Here is an 18,789-nt window from a genome sequence, read left to right on the forward strand (position 1 = left end):
TGGTGTCACAAAAGTAAATTAAATGTAAATAATACTTGTGGTATTGGCTAATGTGGTATATAGGATATTAAATGTAATTTATACTTTTTATTCTTTTTCTCAGAGATTCGTCAGCGAACTGCAGCTCAAAGAAACCTTTCTCCAACACCAGTAAGGTCTAGCCAGGGCCCTCCTCCACAAGTTCCAGTATCTCCTGGTCCAACAAAGGACACTTCAGCCCCTGGTGGGCCCCCAGAAAGAACTGTTACTCCAGCCCTATCGTCAAATGTATTACCAAGACGTCTTGGATCTCCTGCTACTTCTGTGCCTGGAATGGGTAAACAGAGCACTTAATGTTATTTACAGTTTATATTGTTTTCTCTGGTTACCAATAAAACGGGCCATTTTCAGACAGTATGGAAATGGCATTTCATTTGGAAATAGCAGAGCAGTTATCTGATTAAGCAGGAGTTCCATATTCAATTAGCCATAACTCTTTACAGCTGGCACCTTGTGATACTGAAATCTATTTCTTGAGCTCATTTAACTGTTATGGCTTCTTTGTTTAAATGGCGATAAAACTTTGTAGTATTCTGTAGTCAACAGTATAGCATATCTTTTTATATTCACCTTTAGAATGGCTCCAGATTTATTTAAAATGGGGATAGAAGAGAACACTTTTGGAATATATTTATACTTTTTGCTACACCCTTCACATATATTTTTAAACAGGACAATTAACATATTTCAGGAAGAATATTCCTTTATTGTGGTGTATAATACTACTATTGTTATTATGGACTGGTATTAAAGTATTCTTTTTTTAAGCCAAAGAACCTTAGTATTTTGTGACAGATACTTTAGCATAAAGTCCCATTAAATTAGCATATTTTCTTTACTATTATTTCATTCCTTTGGATTCTCTCTTTTTTTAAAAAAAATAATTTTTTTATTGATTCAGAGAGGAAGAGAGAGGGAGAGAGAGATAGAAACATCGATGTTGAGAGAAAAATCAATGATCGGCTGCCTCCAGCACACCCTCTACTGGCGAATGAGTCTGCAAGCTGGCATGTTTCCTGATGGGAATTGAACCCTGACCCCCTGTTTCATAGGTCGACGCTCAACCACTGAGCCACACTGATAGGGCAGATTCTCCTTTTTTAGTGTGGAGGATCACTAGGGAAGATCCCATTTTTGGAGTGTAACGTATTACATTACCCTGCAATTTTCTTTTGGGGTGTGATTGGGACTTGGAAGTTCATTGCTTTAGCAAATCACATTATTTTATGTAGATTTCCATGTCAGGTTCTTGACTTGATTGTAAATTATACTATTTTAGGGTATTTAATTCTAATTTAGATTATTTTGGTATTTTTATGACTAATTACTAACATAATTTATAATGATTTTGAGGCTAGTCAGTAGTTGATATCAGGTATTCAGGACACTTATGTAATAAAATCAATAAGCAATCTAAATGTTAATATTACAGTGGATTGTTTTTCCTGCTCTTCCTTCAAAAAAAGCAGCATAATATTTTAGAAAACTAGAAAACTGTTAATTTATAAACATTAAGAAATCTGGCTGTAAATGAAATATATACAAACATATTTTTCAAAACAGTTATTGAAAAAATACTTTTAAACCTGACATATAATTATGTTCCTTAAGGTAGCCATATATTTTGTGAAATTGAGAAAAATGAAATTGATTGAAAATTATTTATCTTTCAATTGTTATCTGACTGATTTGAGATACACATGATGTGTAAAGTTCTTAGTTGTTTAATGAAATAACTGTTTTGGTGAGAATGCATGTATTATATACAGTTGTGTATTTAATTAGTTTTAAAGAAATACAAGTTTAGCAACTTACATAAAGTAAAAACGGTATTGTACATTTCAGAATAGGGTTAGAAGGAATAATGGCCTAAATTTCATGATCATGTCAATATAACATTTTACCAAAGTTTTAAATTAGCTTCTGTGTAAAAGACTGTATTTAAGTTGAACATTGCCAAAAATATGAATGAGTTAAGTGATTTCTTATAGAGAAGATTAACAATTCATTTTTTCATTATGCCATATTTGTAGAAGAGAATCAATTTAATGTGTATTACCACAGGGCACCCATATGTTTGAAAATTAATAAGCAGCAGGTACTTGATAATTTGCCAAGCTATATAAAAATGACCAGTATTCCTACAATGATTGCACTTGATGTTTGTATTAATTACTGTTATCCTTAATAGTATGAAGATGAATATGCATTATTTTAAAAGTTACTAAGTATGTAAGGATTTTAAGATATTTTTATGAAATCTGTTGTTTTATGTATTCAGATTTTATTATGGACATTTTCATTTTAAACATGTAGAAGTAAAATATTCCAGCAAAAGTTAAGTTGGCTTAAATGCTTTCTGAATCTCATTTGGCATGCTTATTCAAGTTGAAAATTTTATAAGAGTTAACACTTAATGTCTGCATTAATGTTTATTTTGTTATGATAATGATTGAATGTTGTTAGTACAAGTAAACAAATAACTTATATGATAAAGCCAGAAAAATTACTTGATTTGTAATACTAATTTTTCTAGAACCTAAATTTTATTTACTAATAGTTATAATTTTGGCATCATTTGCTTATTTTTAAGTTGGTAATAGTTTTTAGGTTTGTGATTATTTAAAAGCAAATCTCTTATTCTTTAAAGTATTAATATAATATTCCTACCTTAAGCCTATCTTGACTGCTTTAAAGTGTTTGTTATAGTCAATTTGTAAAACTTGTGTCCTTGTATTCCAAGGCTTGTTCCAACAAAGCCTCATTTTGTTTCAAAGGCTTCTATGAGGTCTCCCTGTAAATCTCCATTGCTGCTCCTATTGCTCTTATGTTCATCCTTCCTTGTTTTACAAAGGCAAACATTACATCTTACTTTATCTTCCCACTTTCTTCTCAATGCCTTCTTCTGTGTTGTCTTTTTCAGAGTATTTCCTGTAGACAATTCTCTTTCACTTTTGAGAGATTGTGGAGTAACAATTCATAAAGTTTGCGTAACTCTTTATTCTTGTTATTGGTTTTATATGATATAAATAAACTAGAGGCCTGGTGCATGAGAATTAATGCACTGGAGGGGGTGGTCCCTCAGCCCGGCCTGACCCCTCTCACAGTCCGGCCTGACCCCTCTCACAGTCTGGGAGCCCTCAGGGGTGGGAGGCGACCCGGGGATCAGGGGAAGGTGACGATCCATCACACTTCTGCTGCTGCCACTGCCGGCAGTGCAAGCCTCGTCCGGCCCTGGTTACCTGAGCCTCGGGCGGCCCTGGGTGGCTGGGCAGCCAACATCTGAGGCTTGCCTGCACCTCGGGTGTCAGCTGGGCAGCCGCCATCCAAGGCTTGCCTGCGCCTTGGGCCGGCCCTGGGCAGCTGGGCAGCTGACATCTGAGGCTTGCCTGCGCCTTGGGCTGGCCCTGGGCGGCTGGGGGGCTGAGGGGAATGGGAACTCCGGAGGCAGTCATGCGGAGCGGACGTACCCACCTGGGGGTGGGCCCAGCCGTGCCACACGCCTGCCGCCCCGGCAGGGCTGAGGAGACTGGGCACTGCCATCTTGTGGCTGTGGGCGCCTCCATCTTTGAGGGTAGGGCAACAATTAGCATATTTCCTCCTTATTGGCTATGGGTGCTGCCATCTTTGAGGGTGGGGCAGTCAATTAGCATTTTCCCTCCTTATTGGCTGTGGGTGCCACCATCTTTGAGGGCAGGGCAGTCAGTTAGCATATTCCCTCCTTATTGGCTGTGGGCACCACCATCTTTGTGACAGCGTGAGGGTCAATTAGCATATTCCCTCTTTATTAGATAGGATCATTAACTAAATTCTAGGTTATTCTTCCACTCCCCACTCTCCATTCCTCTCTTTCTGGTATTACCTAGTTTATTACATGAACACAATATATTTCTCCATTTATTTAGATCTTTAATTTCTCTCAGCAATGTTTTGTAATGATCAGTATTTATGTTTTGCACATAATTTTGTTAAATGTACTACTAGTACATCTATTTTATATTTTTGATCAAATTATAAGTTGTATTTTTAAAAACTATGTCCAATTGTTCATTTTTAATATATATAAAAATACAATTGATTTTTGTATATTAATTTTATATTCTACTAGAAGCCCAGCGCGTGAAATCGCGCAGCCCCATCCACCTGCGCACGCCTCGCCACGCACACAGCCGTCTTTGGTCATTATGGCGTTAGGGCCACTGTGTTTTTATAATATAGATAATCTTGCTAAACTCATTCCAATAGCTTTTTTATAGATTCCATAGTATTTTCTACATAATTGTGAATATAGTTCTACTTCTTCCTTTTTACTTGATTTCTTTTATTTTTTTTCTTGCCTTATTACACTCTGTAGAACCTTTATTAGTACAATGCTGAATAGAAGTGATGAGAACAGACATCCTTGCCTTATTGCTGATCTTAGGAGGAAAGCATGATATTAGCTATCGTTTGTTTTTTGTAGATAGTATTTATCAGGTTGAGGAGTACCTTTCTATTCCTAGTTAGCTGAAGGTTTTTATTAGTAATAGCTTATGAATTTTGACAAATGCTTTTTCTGCATCAGTTGAGATGCTTCTATGGGTTTTTATTTTATTTTATTTTATTAAAAAAAAAATCTGTTCATTTAGTGAAATACATTAATTTTTAAATGTTAAATGACCTTGCTTTCTTTTTTTCTTTTTTTTTTTTTCCAGGCTTTGAATGTTTCTTTGTTTCTTTGTTTAAAATTTGCACAGTAGTGTGTTTAGGAAAAAATAGTCTGTCCACCCTCCTTTCAGTTAATTTTGGAGGACCCACTTTTATACTACTTGGTCTATAAAATTGCTATGACAGTGAGTTAAATCAAACATACTCACCTTTTTTTTGTGTGATTGATTAAATTTATTATTTTTTTTCAGGGTTTTGTTCTTTTAATTAATTAATTTATTTTTATTTTTTTTTATTGTTTAAAGTATTACAAATAGTAGTACATATGTCTCCTTTTTTCCCCCCATTGACCTCCCCCCGGCCTCCCCTACCCCCCAGTACATGCGTTTACCTGCCCCCCACCCCGCAGTGTCTCGTATCCATTGGTTATACTTATATGCATGCGTACAAGTCCTTCAGTTGATCCCTTACAGACCCCCCTCCCCCCCGCCGCCCCCGACCTTGCTTTCTTGGGATAAATCTCACTTGGTCATGATGTTTTATTTTACACACACACACACACACACACACACACACACACACACACATTGTTGAGTATAGTTTGCTAAAATTTTGTTAAAATATTTACATTAGGAATATCAGTTAATAGTATTTTTTTTCTTCTGTCAGTGTAATGCTGTCCTTATATGAGTAGTATTTCCTTCAGTTATGGACAAGTTTGTATATAATTGATATCATTTCTTTCTTAAATGTTTTTTAGAATTTATAGGTTGAAACATCTTGGCCTGGTGTTTTATTTGTAGGAGTTTTTTTTTAATTAAAATTTTAATTTTTTAAAAAGAAAAATGACAGACTGATATCCCTTATAAACATAGATGTAAAAAATTTTTTTTTAAAAAAATATATTTTTATTGATTTTAGAGAGGAAAGGAGAGGGAGAGAGAGATAGAAACATCAATGATGAGAGAGAATCATTGATCAGCTGCCTCCTGCACATCCCTCACTGGGGATTGAGCCTGCAACCCAGGCATGTGCCCTTGGCTGGAATTGAACCTGGGACCCTTCAGTCCGCAGGTCAATACTCTATCCACTGAGCCAAACCAGCTAGGGCAGATGTTGTAAAAATTCTTTAAAAAAAATATATATTTTATTGATTTTTTACAGAGAGGAAGGGAGAGGGATAGAGAGTTAGAAACATCGATGAGAGAGAAACATTGACCAGCTGCCTCCTGCACACCTCCTACTGAGGATATGCCCGCAACCAAGGTACATGCCCTTGACCGGAATCGAACCTGGGACCTCTCAGTCCGCAGGCTCTATCCACTGAGCCAAACCAGTCAGGGTGATGTAAAAATTCTTAACAAAATTTTAACAAATTGAATTGTTATCTATTTCTTGTTGAGCAGGTTGTGGTAATTTTGTAGTCTTTCAATCTGTCTATGTCATCTAACTTATAAAATTATTTGGCATAAAGTTATTCATAATATACTCTTATTATATTTTTAATATCTTTACAATTTGCATTTATGTCATTTCTCTCATTCCCAATATTGGTATTAAGTATTTTCCCTCTTTCTTTTTCTAATAAGTCTGGCTAGAAGTTTACCAATTTTATTGATCTTCTCAAAGAACTAGCTTTTCTATATTATTCTTGTATTTTTCAATTTATTTGTTTTCTCTCTGATCTTTATTATTTCTTTTATTCTGTTCACTTTGGATTTTATTTGCTTTTCGCTTTTAGTTTCTTTCTTTTTTTTTTTATTGGGAACTCTCTTTTTATTTTTATTTATTTATTTATTTATTTATTTATTTATTTATTTATTTTTTTATTAAGGTATTATATGTGTACATATCTTACCATTGCCCCCCTCGCTTTTAGTTTCTTAAGGTGGAAGCTGAATTCATGGATTTTAGACCTATCTTATCTTCTTTTGTAAGTGTTTGGTGTTATAGGTATTTAGTGTTATAACATTTTCTCTAAGTATGGCTTAGTTGCATATCATAATTTGATGTTTTAAAGTTTTTTATTTATTTAAAAATACTTTTTTTTAAAATATATTTTATTGATATTTTATAGAGAGGAAGGGATAGGGATAGAGAGCTAGAAACATCGATGAGAGAGAAACATCGATCAGCTGCCTCCTGCACACCTCCCACTGGGGATGTGCCCGCAACCAAGGTACATGCCCTTGACCGGAATCGAACCCGGGACTCTTCAGTCCGCAGGCCGACGCTCTATCCACTGAGCCAAACCGGTTTCGGCTAAAAATACTTTCTAATTTCCCTTTGAACCCTGAATTATTTCATGGATATTATTTTGTCTCCAAATATTTTGGAGATTTTTCTGTTGCTTATTTTTAATTTGGATCTGTTATGGCCAGAAAACATACTTTGTATTATTTGAATCTTCTTAAATGTAATTTAAGAAGATTCAAATAATAGAGATTTGTCTTATGTCTTTGAATATCATCTGTTTTGGTAAATGTTTTTTTTTTTTTTTTTTTTTTCCCCACTTGAATATATAGTCATATGCCACATATGATGTTTTGGTGAGTGATGGACCTCATGTACATATGATGGTGGTCCCATAAGATTTTAATGGAGATGAATTTCCTGTAAGAAATGGAAGGATATGTGATTCAGGAGGAATTTTTTCTTTGTGGGAACAATATCTGTTGGGCTTAGCAATAGATTCCCTCTCACTCTCGAAACCTCAATTTTGAGTGTATAGGTTATATCCCAGCCACTCAGCCACTCATCTGTATCAGCATAGAGGAGCTGTTTTCCCCAGCACTCTATATTCAGAGGGCACCACAGCCCTCCCAGATCTAGCTGATGGTGTTCAGAGAACATTGCTATAAATTCTTTGTTGAAGAACTTAGGTCCTGTACAAGGACACAGGTCCACAGGTGCTACCTTAAAAAGTATTAAGTGCTGCTGCCACTTTAATAAAAGCTTTCTGTAGTAGTGTGGAGCCAGCCTGTCCCTGAACTTTGCATATATTTTCAGTTCAATGCCAGAGAGAGCCCTTTGTGCCCGACAGGGTCAATGGAACCAAAAGCATATTTCCAAAGTAAAGGTATTTATTTCCTCAATTCTGCACCCTCTCCATGTTAAACTCTATTTTTTCATGAATACTACAGAGTTTCTTAATCTCACGACTACTAGAACATGTAGCCAAAAACCACATTGCCATGACAGTTCTTTATGTTCATCTATGTCTTCATCTGCTTTCTTATTTTTACTGAATCTCAGGCTACCTTTCACTCCCTCCTAACAGTCACTACTATGCTGATCTATGCCTTATCCAGCCAGTTTCTCTTCCATGTTTCTAATTAGTTCAGCCCACATTCCTGTTCATGGAGAAACATTGACAACTTCAGTGGTCTATTTCTGACCCTGTTGGGAGAAAGCAGGAGGAGGGCTTGTGGAACATTGTTTATAAAGCCTACAGTAGTGTGTAGCAATGTTCTAGGCCTTCACATTCACTTAACATTCACTCACTGACTCAGCCAGAGCAACTTCCAGAGCTGCAAGCTCCATTCATGGTAAGTGCCCTATACAGGTGTACCATTTTTTTAAAATAAATCTTTATTGTTCAGATTATTAAAATTGTTCCTCTTTTTCCCCCCCATACTCCCCTCCACCCGGTTCCCACCACACCCTCTGCCCTTACCTCCCCCCCCCCCACCACTGTCCTCATCCATAGGTGTACGATTTTTGTCCAGTCTCTTCCCGCACCCCCACACCCCTTTCCCCCCGAGAATTGTCAGTCCACACCCTTTCTATGCCCCTGATTCTATTATATTCACCAGTTTATTCTGTTCATCAGATTTTTTTATTCACTTGATTTTTAGATTCACTTGTTGATAGATATGTATTTGTTGTTCATAATTTTTATCTTTACCTTCCTCCTCCTCCTCCTCCTCCTCCTCCTCCTCCTCCTCCTCCTCCTCCTCTTCTTCTTTCTTCTTCTTTCTTCTTCTTTCTTCTTCTTTCTTCTTCTTCTTCTTTTTGGTGGTGATGAACTCCTTTAGCTTTTTCTTATCTGTGAAGCTCTTTATCTGACCTTCAATTCTGAATGATAGCTTTGCTGGGTAGAGTAATCCTGGTTGTAGATTCTTGCTATTCATCACTTTGAATATTTCTTGCCACTCCCTTCTGGCCTGCGTAGTTTCTGTTGAGAAATCAGCTGACAATCATATGGGTGCTCCCTTTTGGGTAACTAACTGTTTTTCTCTTGCTGCTTTTAATATTCTCTCTTTGTCTTTTGCTCTTGGCATTTTAATTATGATGTGTCTTGGTGTGGTCCTCTTTGGATTCCTTTTGTTTGGGTTTCTGTGGGCTTCCTGGACTTGTAAGTCTATTTCTTTCACCAGGTGGGGAAGTTTTCAGTCATGATTTCTTCAAATAGGTTTTCAGTATCTTGCTCTCTCTCTTCTTCTGGCACCCCCATAATTCTGATGTTAGTACGCTTGAGGTTGTCCCAGAGGCTCCTTACACTATCTTCATATTTTTGGATTCTTTTTTCTTTTTGCTTTTCCGGTTGGGTGTGTTTTGCTTCTTTGTATTTCAAATCTTTGACTTGATTCTTGCGATCCTCTAGTCTGCTGTTGGATCTCTGTATATTATTTTTTATTTCAGCCAGTGTATGCTTAATTTCTAGTTGGTCCTTTTTCATATCCTTGAGGGTTTCGCTAAATTTATCGGCCTTTTCTAGAAAATTCTTGAAAAACCTTATAACCGTGGTTTTGAACTCTATATCCAGTCATTTGTTTTCCTCCATTTCTTTCATTTGTGACCTGTTTCTTTGTCTCCACATTTTGGCTGCTTCCCTGAGTTGATAGAGTGGCTTTGTGTGCTAGGTGTCCTATAGGGTCCAGTGGCTCAGCCTCCCCAGTTACTTGAGGTGGACACTCTTGGTGCACCCCTTTGTGGGCTGTGTGCACAGTCTTGTTGTAGTGAAGCCTTTATTGTTGTTGGTATCACCGGGGGGAATTGACCTCCAGGCCAATTGTCTGTAAGGATCAGCTGTGTCTATGATGGGAGAACTTCTGTGCTGGAGACACCATTATGAGGCAAGACCTGCTTCAATGAGGCTTTGGTGCTCACTGAGTGTGTCCCTTATGGATCTGAGGAGTTGTAATCTGGGTGGTTGCACTCTGATCCCTGGGCACACTGGCTCTTGGATCTCCAAGGAGGTGCTAATTTAGTCTCTGTCTGAGGCGACCCAGCAGGAGCTACAGAGAGATCTGCAGATGCCTCTTCTTTGTTTGGCTTTTGGAGGTGCCCAGATGAGGCCCAGCTGTGAAGCAGTGCAAGCTGCTGTGGAGCCTTGGGTCTTCTTTTGGATGTTCTGGGTCTCACTGACTCGGCTGCAGTTTGATAGGTAAGTTTAGATTTCAAACGACCAGGCCATTCATATGCAAAAGCCTTTGCGCTCAGTTTGGATGGGGCTGAGTCTCAGGGCGGAGCAATCAGCAATGGCTTCGTGGGGCGGGATCTCAGGGCGGAGCAAACAACGATGGCTTCCCATCAGCCCTGCCCTAGAGGCCCCTGGTTCTCAGTGTCCCGTGGTAATCGCTGCAAGCACCTCTGAGAGAAAGCCACCCTCGAGTTTCGCCCGCTGCCAGACAGTCTAGTTTTTCCCCATATGAGTCTGAGTCCCCAGAGTCTCTCCCGGAACTGGAGTTCAGAGCAGTCGGGAGCTTTTGTCTCCCTCCCGCTTGAGAAAGCCAGCCGCGTACTCAGTTGTCAGCCCTCTCCGCGCGCGCGCGCGCCTCCCTACCTCTGACTTTCGCAGCTCCTGTGAGTCTCAGTGTGCTTTTCTCTTTCCTTCTAGTTGTAGAATTTCCACTCTGCCAGCTTTCCCGTGGTTCTGGATGATGTCCGTTTTGTCTTTTAGTCGTAGTTTTGAAATTGTTGTGTGAGACAGCAGTTTAGGTTTTTACCTATGCTGCCATCTTGGTTTCTCTCAGGTGTACCATTTTTAATCTTCCTGTGTTTGGATACAGAAGTACCATCCTATATAATAAAACCCTAATATGCAAATTGACCGAATGCACTGTGTTGAGCATCTCCCCCCCCCCTCCCCCCCCGCCCAAGAGGGAGGCGACCGGCGGTGGCGTTTGGGGGGTGGGGCCGGCCAGCAGGCAGTGCTAGGTCACCAACCACAGCAGGTACCAATGGGGGCCCCCCAATCGCCCCACCTGCCGGTTGCCCCACAGATGGCCCTGATCGCTGGCCAGGCCTAGGGACCCTACCCTATATATTGGGAACAGTCTCTTAGATTTAAAAATTAAAACCTGGCAAGGTTACTCTAACACTGAAAAAAACAGGATGATGCAGCGATGACATGCATGGACTCTGGCTTGTACATTTTGTGGTCAGCCCTGATTCTGACACTTATAACTGTGTGACAAAGCCAATTACTTAACTTTTCTCTGCTTCAGTTTTTACACCCTTAGGATGGGGAAAATGGTACTACTGCCTCAGAAGGATCATGTTATGTACTACTTTTCATAATCAGGGCAAAAAAAATGTAGCTGCCCATACAACAGAAAGATGCCTTCACCTGGATGAAAAGTATGGTCACTGGTGCATGCAGTGTCCCGGATTGTGAGAGGGATGTCTGACTGCTGGTTTAGGCCCAACATCCCCTGAGAGGTCCTGGATTGTGAGAGGATGCAGGCTGGTCTGAGGTTCCTCCCCCCCCCCCCCCCGCCCCCCACCCCATCCATGAATTTTGTCCACTGGGCCTCTAGTTGTGTTATGATTACTTACGGTGTCCAGTACAGTAATATGCTGTACAGGTTTGTCGCCTGGGATCAATAGGCAGTATTATACTATACTAGTAGCCTGCGCACGAATCGCTGTGCCAGTAGGTTGCTGCCGCCCTCCTGTAGCTCCCCCTGTCCCCTTTCTCCTTTCACCCCCCCACGCTCATAGCTTGCTGCCCTGCCCCCTCCTGTAGCTCTCGGCCAACTGCTTGTAGTTCAGGCCAACTGCTTGTAGTTCACTGCCCCACCTTCCTGCAGATCCGTGATCTGGTCGTTACGCCTCAGGGCGTAAACGGATAATTAGCATATTCCTCTCTTATTATATAGGATGGCTTAGGTGTATAGTAGGTTATATTATATACTGTCTAGGTTTGTATAAGTGTGAATTTGATATTAGCACAATGATGAAATTGCCTAATGCTGCATTTTTCAGAACATATCCCCGTCATTAAACAATGCATGACTATATGCTGTTCCTGTTGGGTAGAGTGGCTATAAATGTCAACTAGATCAAGTTGGTAGTAGATAATGTTGTTCTTTATCAACGTTATATGATTTGCTGTCCTGCCAGCTATTGAGAGGAGGCTGTTGAAATCTCCAACTATAATTGTGTATTTGTTTATTTCTTTTTATAGTTGTATAATTTTTGCTTTATGTGTTTTAAAGCTTTATTATGATGCACATACATATTTAGGATTGCTATGCCCACTTGATGAATTAACTTTTTTGTGATTATGAAATTACTTTTTTTTTTATTCCTGAGAATATTCTTTGTTCTAAAATCTACTGTGCTTTATTAATATAGCTACTGTAGATTTCTTTTTATTGGTGTTAATATATGTGTGTGTGTATATATATGTTTTTTCTACCATTTACTTTTAACTTATTTGGTCTTTATATTTAAAATGTCTTTTTTAAAAAAATATATTTTATTGATTTTTTACAGAGAGGAAGGGAGAGGGATAGAGAGTTAGAAACATCGATGAGAGAGAAATATCAATCAGCTGCCTCCTGCACACCTTCTACTGGGGATGTGCCTGCAACCAAGGTACATGCCCTTGACCGAAATCGAACCTGGGGCCTTTCAGTCCACAGGCTGACGCTCTATCCACTGAGCCAAACCGTTTAGGGCTGTCTTTTTTTTTTTTTGTAATAGCTTATGTTGGTCCTTGCTTTCTTGTTCATTCTGTCAATCTTTGCCTCATAATGAGGATGTTCAGGCCACATACATTTAATATAATAATTGGTACGTATAGGTTTGAGTTAAATGTTCTATTGTGCTATTTTTTTCCTGTTTGTCCTATGTGTTCTGCTACCTTTCTTCTTATATTCTGCCTTCTTTTGGATTATTAATATTTTTAAAAATTAATTTTATTTTATTGATTTCAGAGAGGAAGGGAGAGGGAGAGAGAGATAGAAATATCAGTGATGAGAAAGAATCATTGATCAGCTGCTTCCTGCACACCCCCTACTGGGGACTGAGCCTTCTACCCAGGCATGTGCCCTGGCTGGGAATTGAACCCTGACCTCCTGGTTCATAGGTCTATATTCAACCACTGAGCCACACTAGCTGGGCTGGATTATTTTTTTTATTCCATTTTATACATTTTGTTGCCTTATTAGCTATATTGCTTTTGTGTGTAATTTTAGTATTAGAATTCCATATTAGTGAAAAAAGTCTTTTAAAAAAGAAGGCAAAGATGAAGACTTTTTCAGACATACAAACTGAAAAAATTCATCACTAGAAGAATTTCATTATAAGAAATGTTAAAAAGTCCTTCAAGCAGAAGGAAAATGACACCACATGAAAAGCTGGATCCAGAGAAAAGAGGAGTACTAGAAATGCTTACCATGTGGGGAAAAATACAGAACTTCTACTTTTTAAATCTTGTAAAAGATAATTGATGGTATAAAGGAAAAAAATAAAATTTTAAAAATATGTTTTTATTGATCTCAGCGAGAGGAAGCTAGAGGGAGAGAAACATCGATGAGATGTTTTGGGGTTTACAGTATATATCTTTGATATATCACAACGTACACATGATAGGGTACCAGTTCATATATAGTTTAAGACTCTTAACAACAGTATACTTACATTTTTCCTTTCTTAGCCTTTGTGCTGCTGTTGTCATACATTTCGTTTCTACATATGTTATAAACCCCACAACAAATTATTTTTTTCCTGCCCAGCCAGTATGGCTCAGTGGTTGAGCATCGACCAGGAGGTCACTGTTCCATTCTTTGTAGGGGGGCTTGCAGGAGGCAGCCGATTAATGTTCCTCTCTCATAGATGTTTCTACCTCTCTCTCTCCCTCTAGCTTCCTCTCTCTGAGATCAATAAAAACATATTTTTAAAAAATTAATTTTTTCCTTTATACCATCAGTTATCTTTTAAAAGTAGAAGTTTTGTATTTCTACCCACATGGTAAGCATTTCTGGTACTCCTCTTTTCATCTGGCGTCATTTTCCTTCTGCTTGAAGGACTTCTTTTAACATTTCTTGTAATGAAATTCTTCTAGTGATGAATTTTTTCAGTTTGTATATCTGAAAAAGTCTTTATCTTTGTCTTAATTTTTTTTAAAAAAATATATTTTATTGATTTTTTACAGAGAGGAAGGGAGAAGGATAGAGAGCTAGAAACATCGATGAGAGAGAAACATCGATCAGCTGCCTCCTGCACACTCCCTACTGGGTAGGTGCCTGCAACCAAGGTACATGCCCTTGGCCGGAATCGAACCTGGGACCCTTGAGTCCACAGGCCGACGCTCTATCCACTGAGCCAAACCAGTTAGGGCTGTCTTAATTTTTAAAAGACTTTTTTCACTAATATGGAATTCTAATTTGATAGTTTTCCCTCAGAATTTCTAACATATTGTTTCATTGTCTTCTGGCTTGCTTATTTTTCTGATAAGAAATGTGCTGTCATTCCTATCTCTGTTTTCTATACATAATGTATCTTTTTCTGACTGCTTTTAAGATGTTCTCTTTATCACTAGTTTTAAACAATTTGAATATGTTGTGTCTTATTGCAAAATTATGCTTCTTGTGCTTAAGGTTTGTTGATATTTTTGGATCTATGGGTTTATAGTTTTCATCAAAGTTGGAAAATTTTGGTGCATTATTTATTATTCAAATATTACTTTTCCCTTTTTCTCTTCTTCTGGACTCTAATTATATGTATGTTAGAGTAGACTGCTTGAGGTTCTATAGCTCATCGATGATTTTTTCATTTAAAAATATTTTTAGTCTTTGTGTTTTGTTTTGTATGGTTTCAATTGCTGTGTCTTTATAATTACTAATATTTTTTTTCTGTAATATGCAAATTGTTATTCATCCCATCTCTGGATTTTTTCATCCTAGACATTGTAGTTTTCATCTGCAGAAGTTCAGTTTGGGTCTTTTAAAGTTTTTCTGTGCCTCTACTTAACATTGAATGTCTCCTCTAGATTCTGAAGCATATGGAATGTAGTCATAAGTGTCTTAACATATTTGTCTACTAATCCTATTATCACTGTCATTTCAAGGTCATTTTTGATTGATTTTTCTCATGATGGGTTGCATTTTTCTGCTTATTTGGATATGGGATATTTTTATATTCCTATACAAAACTCCTCTGAATACTTGATCAGTGACCTGTGAGTTATGAAGTTTTCCACTCTGACTGGTGGAAACATGCAACATTTTTGGTCCCGTGTGAGCTACTGTTACCTTTAAATACTTTGGAGCAGTTTTCTCTGTCCTCAGGTAGTTTCCTCATATGCATGTGTCATTCAGTACTCTGTTGAATAGTCTGTAAATCTTTGCTCTGTGCATTTTCTTCTACTCTTTCCTGTGAACTCAAGCTGCTTTGGCTTCCCCAAAGTTCCAGCTTTATCTCCTCATCTCAGGGAGACGGGTTCACTTCACCTGGGATTACCCTCCCTCAGCTGTTGCCTAGAAATTCTTTCTAGACAACAAGCTGGGGCAGTTGTAGGGCTCATCTTATTTGCTTTTTGTCTGTAAGAAATCTTTATCCTACATTGCCTGATATCCATTGTCTTTAAAACTGTTGCATCATATATTTTGCACAATATTTTAGTTGGGAAGGTAAATAAGACCCCTGTGACTACAATGGTCCAAAGTGGAATTCTGTAATTTATTATTACATATGCTTTTAAGAGTTTGGCCATTTTAAAAATTAGTTTGTACAGAACCTAACATCATTTCATGTCTTAATAGATTATATATGTTGAATGCTTTACAGAGATTTATAATATTCAATGTTATTTTTGTTTTGTTAAAATCATTTAAATTCTAAAAAACATAGGTAGTTCTTGGTAAACTGAATTAAAATTTATATGTATTTTATACATATAATTTTTATGTGTTTATTTATTTACCAGGTCTTCACCCTCCCGGTCCACCTTTAGCTCGACCCATTCTCCCCAGAGAACGAAGTGCTTTGGATAGAGTTGTTGAATATTTAGTTGGTGATGGTCCACAAAACAGGTAATGTTTACTAGGGTGGTAAAAAAATGAAAATAAAGAAAACGTTTATTGGTCATGGTGTGTATGTTGTGTGTGCATGCACTAGATTTCTGTAGTTTTGTAGCTCCTGTTTCCTTATTTTAAAACATAATGGAATATTTCATAGCCCTGCAAAAGAGTATGTATTCAGTTTTTTTTGTTTTTTTTTTTCAGTAGGAGTTTGGATAAAGCATGGAAGTAAAATACTGAAATATATATATACATTGCAGCCCTACTATATTATTATAATACTATACAGTTATTTTTAGAGAAATTGATTCTTTTCACTAAAACTTTTAAAATTGAAGGGCATACAAATAGTGAAAACTTGATAGGTTATAAGAAATGGAATTTTATAGATGTCAGTGCTAGACTTGGCGATGGTGATAATTTTAATAACAATTAGGACAATTTATATGTATTTGGCACTTAAAGTTTTCAGAATATTCTTTCAATTATTTTATTTGATCCTTACAATAATTTTAGGAAGAGAGTTATGATATAGCAATTGTTATAGTATAGACTTAAGAATTTTTTTTAAAATAGTAGAGTAGATATTTGACAAGGTTATTGGTTAATGTTATCAACTTAATAAGGGGACTAGATAAAGTTAACATAATAAATTGTATGTTATTCAAATAGGGCCAAATATTTTGTTAAGTACATACACAAAGAATAGAATCAGTCTGTAAATAGAAAGTGAGGAAGATGTTTAAGTGTAACTAGGATAAATACAGGAAATATGGTATACAGAATTAATCTTTGGGTTGAACTAAACAAAATTAATTTCTTTACTACAAAACTTCTCATTGTGAATCTCTAAGAAGTTCCATCTTTTCCAATCTTATCTGACTATACATTTTGAGTCTATCATCCCCAGATACTTTAGGAAACACTGAAGTGTTCTGTTACCAAATGTTTCTGCTAACTTAAAAAAGTTGTATTCACTTGACTAGTTGCTTAGTTTTTTTTAAAATTTGATGCATAAATTATATTTTAAAATGGTTGAAATTTTGACTGTTATGCTTAAACAGTATTGTTTATTGTTTACTAAGAACATGTAGTTTGTTATGACATATTTAGTTATGTTAAAATATAAGTTAGCTATAATGGCTAAAGTAGCCTTTCCCATGGGCTTTGTTCGCATTTGTAACTAGTCTATTTTTCCTTTTGGTATAGGTATGCCCTTATATGTCAGCAGTGTTTTTCTCATAATGGCATGGCATTGAAAGAAGAATTTGAATACATTGGTAAGAATTATTAGGCAGTTAGATTTAAATATTTTATGCTCAAATTTTTTATTCTATGCCCGTTCCCATATAATGTCATTTTAATTTTGGTACTGTCTCTGTATATATTTTTCAAGCTATTGTCCTTATTTTAGAACACAGCAAAGCAGTAAAGACAAATGAGATTTTTCTCACAGCAATGTACAATCTCTAGGCCAGCTGTTCTCAAACTTCACTGTGTATCAGAATCATTTGAATAGCTTTTAAAAAGTATGATGCCCAGGGCCCACGTACAAAAAGTCTGCTTTAATTGATAGGGGGTGGGGTTCTAGGCATCAGCATGGTTTTAAAGCTCCTCAGATGATTCTCATGTGTAGCCACTATTAAAAAACTTTGTACTAAGTTAATTATGTTTCTCATATATGATATACTACACTTTCTTGGGTAAATGAGCAAGGTTCTGGGTTTAAAAAATACCTAATGACTCTGGTGACTAGAAATGTAATTTCTATAATACACTTAGGTCATTAATATTGTTTTGCTTTTATTAGTTAACCTGCTATATAACTTATCTTTTCTACTTTAAAATTAATATTCTAATAATAATTAGAAAGTATACTTTAAAATTAGCTTTGGTTAGAACACCTGCAATAATATTACTAAAACCACATGTAATTTCACTAGGGATAAATAACTTTTGAAGAGTTCTTTGACTATTTGCAAAAGTAATCTTGCTAGTTATCTGACTAGTCCTTGAGTTTTCTTTGGTTTGTGGTTTTGTTTATTTTTTTAAAATTCTCTGCAGCTTTTCGGTGTGCCTACTGTTTTTTCTTGAATCCTGCAAGAAAAACCAGACCTCAGGCTCCAAGACTGCCAGAGTTTAGTTTTGAGAAGAGGCAGGCTGTGGAGGGCTCAAGTTCAGTTGGCCCCTTGCCCTCAGGAAGTGTGATTTCATCAGAGAACCAGATAAGTGAAGGTATGAATGTGTTAATTAAAAGTTTTGTCTCTTAATAATGTTTACTATTTAACAATAACAGCATAATGCTTTTAAATAAGAATGGATTTATTTATCAGATTTTGCAGCATGCATATATCACTTATTACTCTGATACTGTAGCCTCCTGTGTAATTGGTATGATGTGTTTTAGTTTTAAAATATAACTTGTTAAGCAGCATCCAGCAATAGCTAGGCAAACATTGTTTATGGAGTGACCTCTTCTAATAACTGTTGGAAGATTTGACTAGTAATGTTTTTATGGAATAATTTTTTCCCAATTTATTTGAATGAAGCAGATTATGATAATTATGGAACAACTATAAGATATAATTTTTTAAAAATTGCAATTGACATTGATAAAATAAGTTTGTGCTTACCACTTGAATTAGAAGTTACTGCAAGCAGGAAACCTTGGAATTGGAAAGTCATCCTTGCATCCTTTAGTTGACTGTGTTGATACGACTGGTAGTCCTTTGAAACAGTTTATCTTGATCGGTGAGACTAACATTGCTGACACATGCCTTGATGTAAACAACCTTATTTTAGAGAAACAGAGTTCATCGGAATTCATTGGATTTTAGGCCTTATCTTG

General features: G+C 36.8%; 1 protein-coding gene across 8 annotated transcripts in view; it reads left to right on the forward strand.

The window, feature by feature from the left end:
• LNPK (lunapark, ER junction formation factor) overlaps nt 1-18,789 on the forward strand; it is a 79,965-nt gene that overhangs the window by 48,253 nt on the left and 12,923 nt on the right. For all 8 annotated transcript variants that reach the window (XM_080671348.1, XM_080671351.1, XM_080671354.1 and 5 more), the window contains 4 exons: nt 104-316; nt 15,848-15,953; nt 17,151-17,221; nt 18,006-18,176. In XM_080671348.1, the coding sequence (XP_080527474.1) occupies nt 104-316; nt 15,848-15,953; nt 17,151-17,221; nt 18,006-18,176 (561 nt within the window). The remainder of the gene's footprint in view (nt 1-103; nt 317-15,847; nt 15,954-17,150; nt 17,222-18,005; nt 18,177-18,789) is intronic.

The sequence above is a fragment of the Plecotus auritus genome, assembly GCF_963455305.1.
Source record: "Plecotus auritus genome assembly, chromosome: 5".
Lineage (NCBI taxonomy): Eukaryota > Metazoa > Chordata > Mammalia > Chiroptera > Vespertilionidae > Plecotus > Plecotus auritus.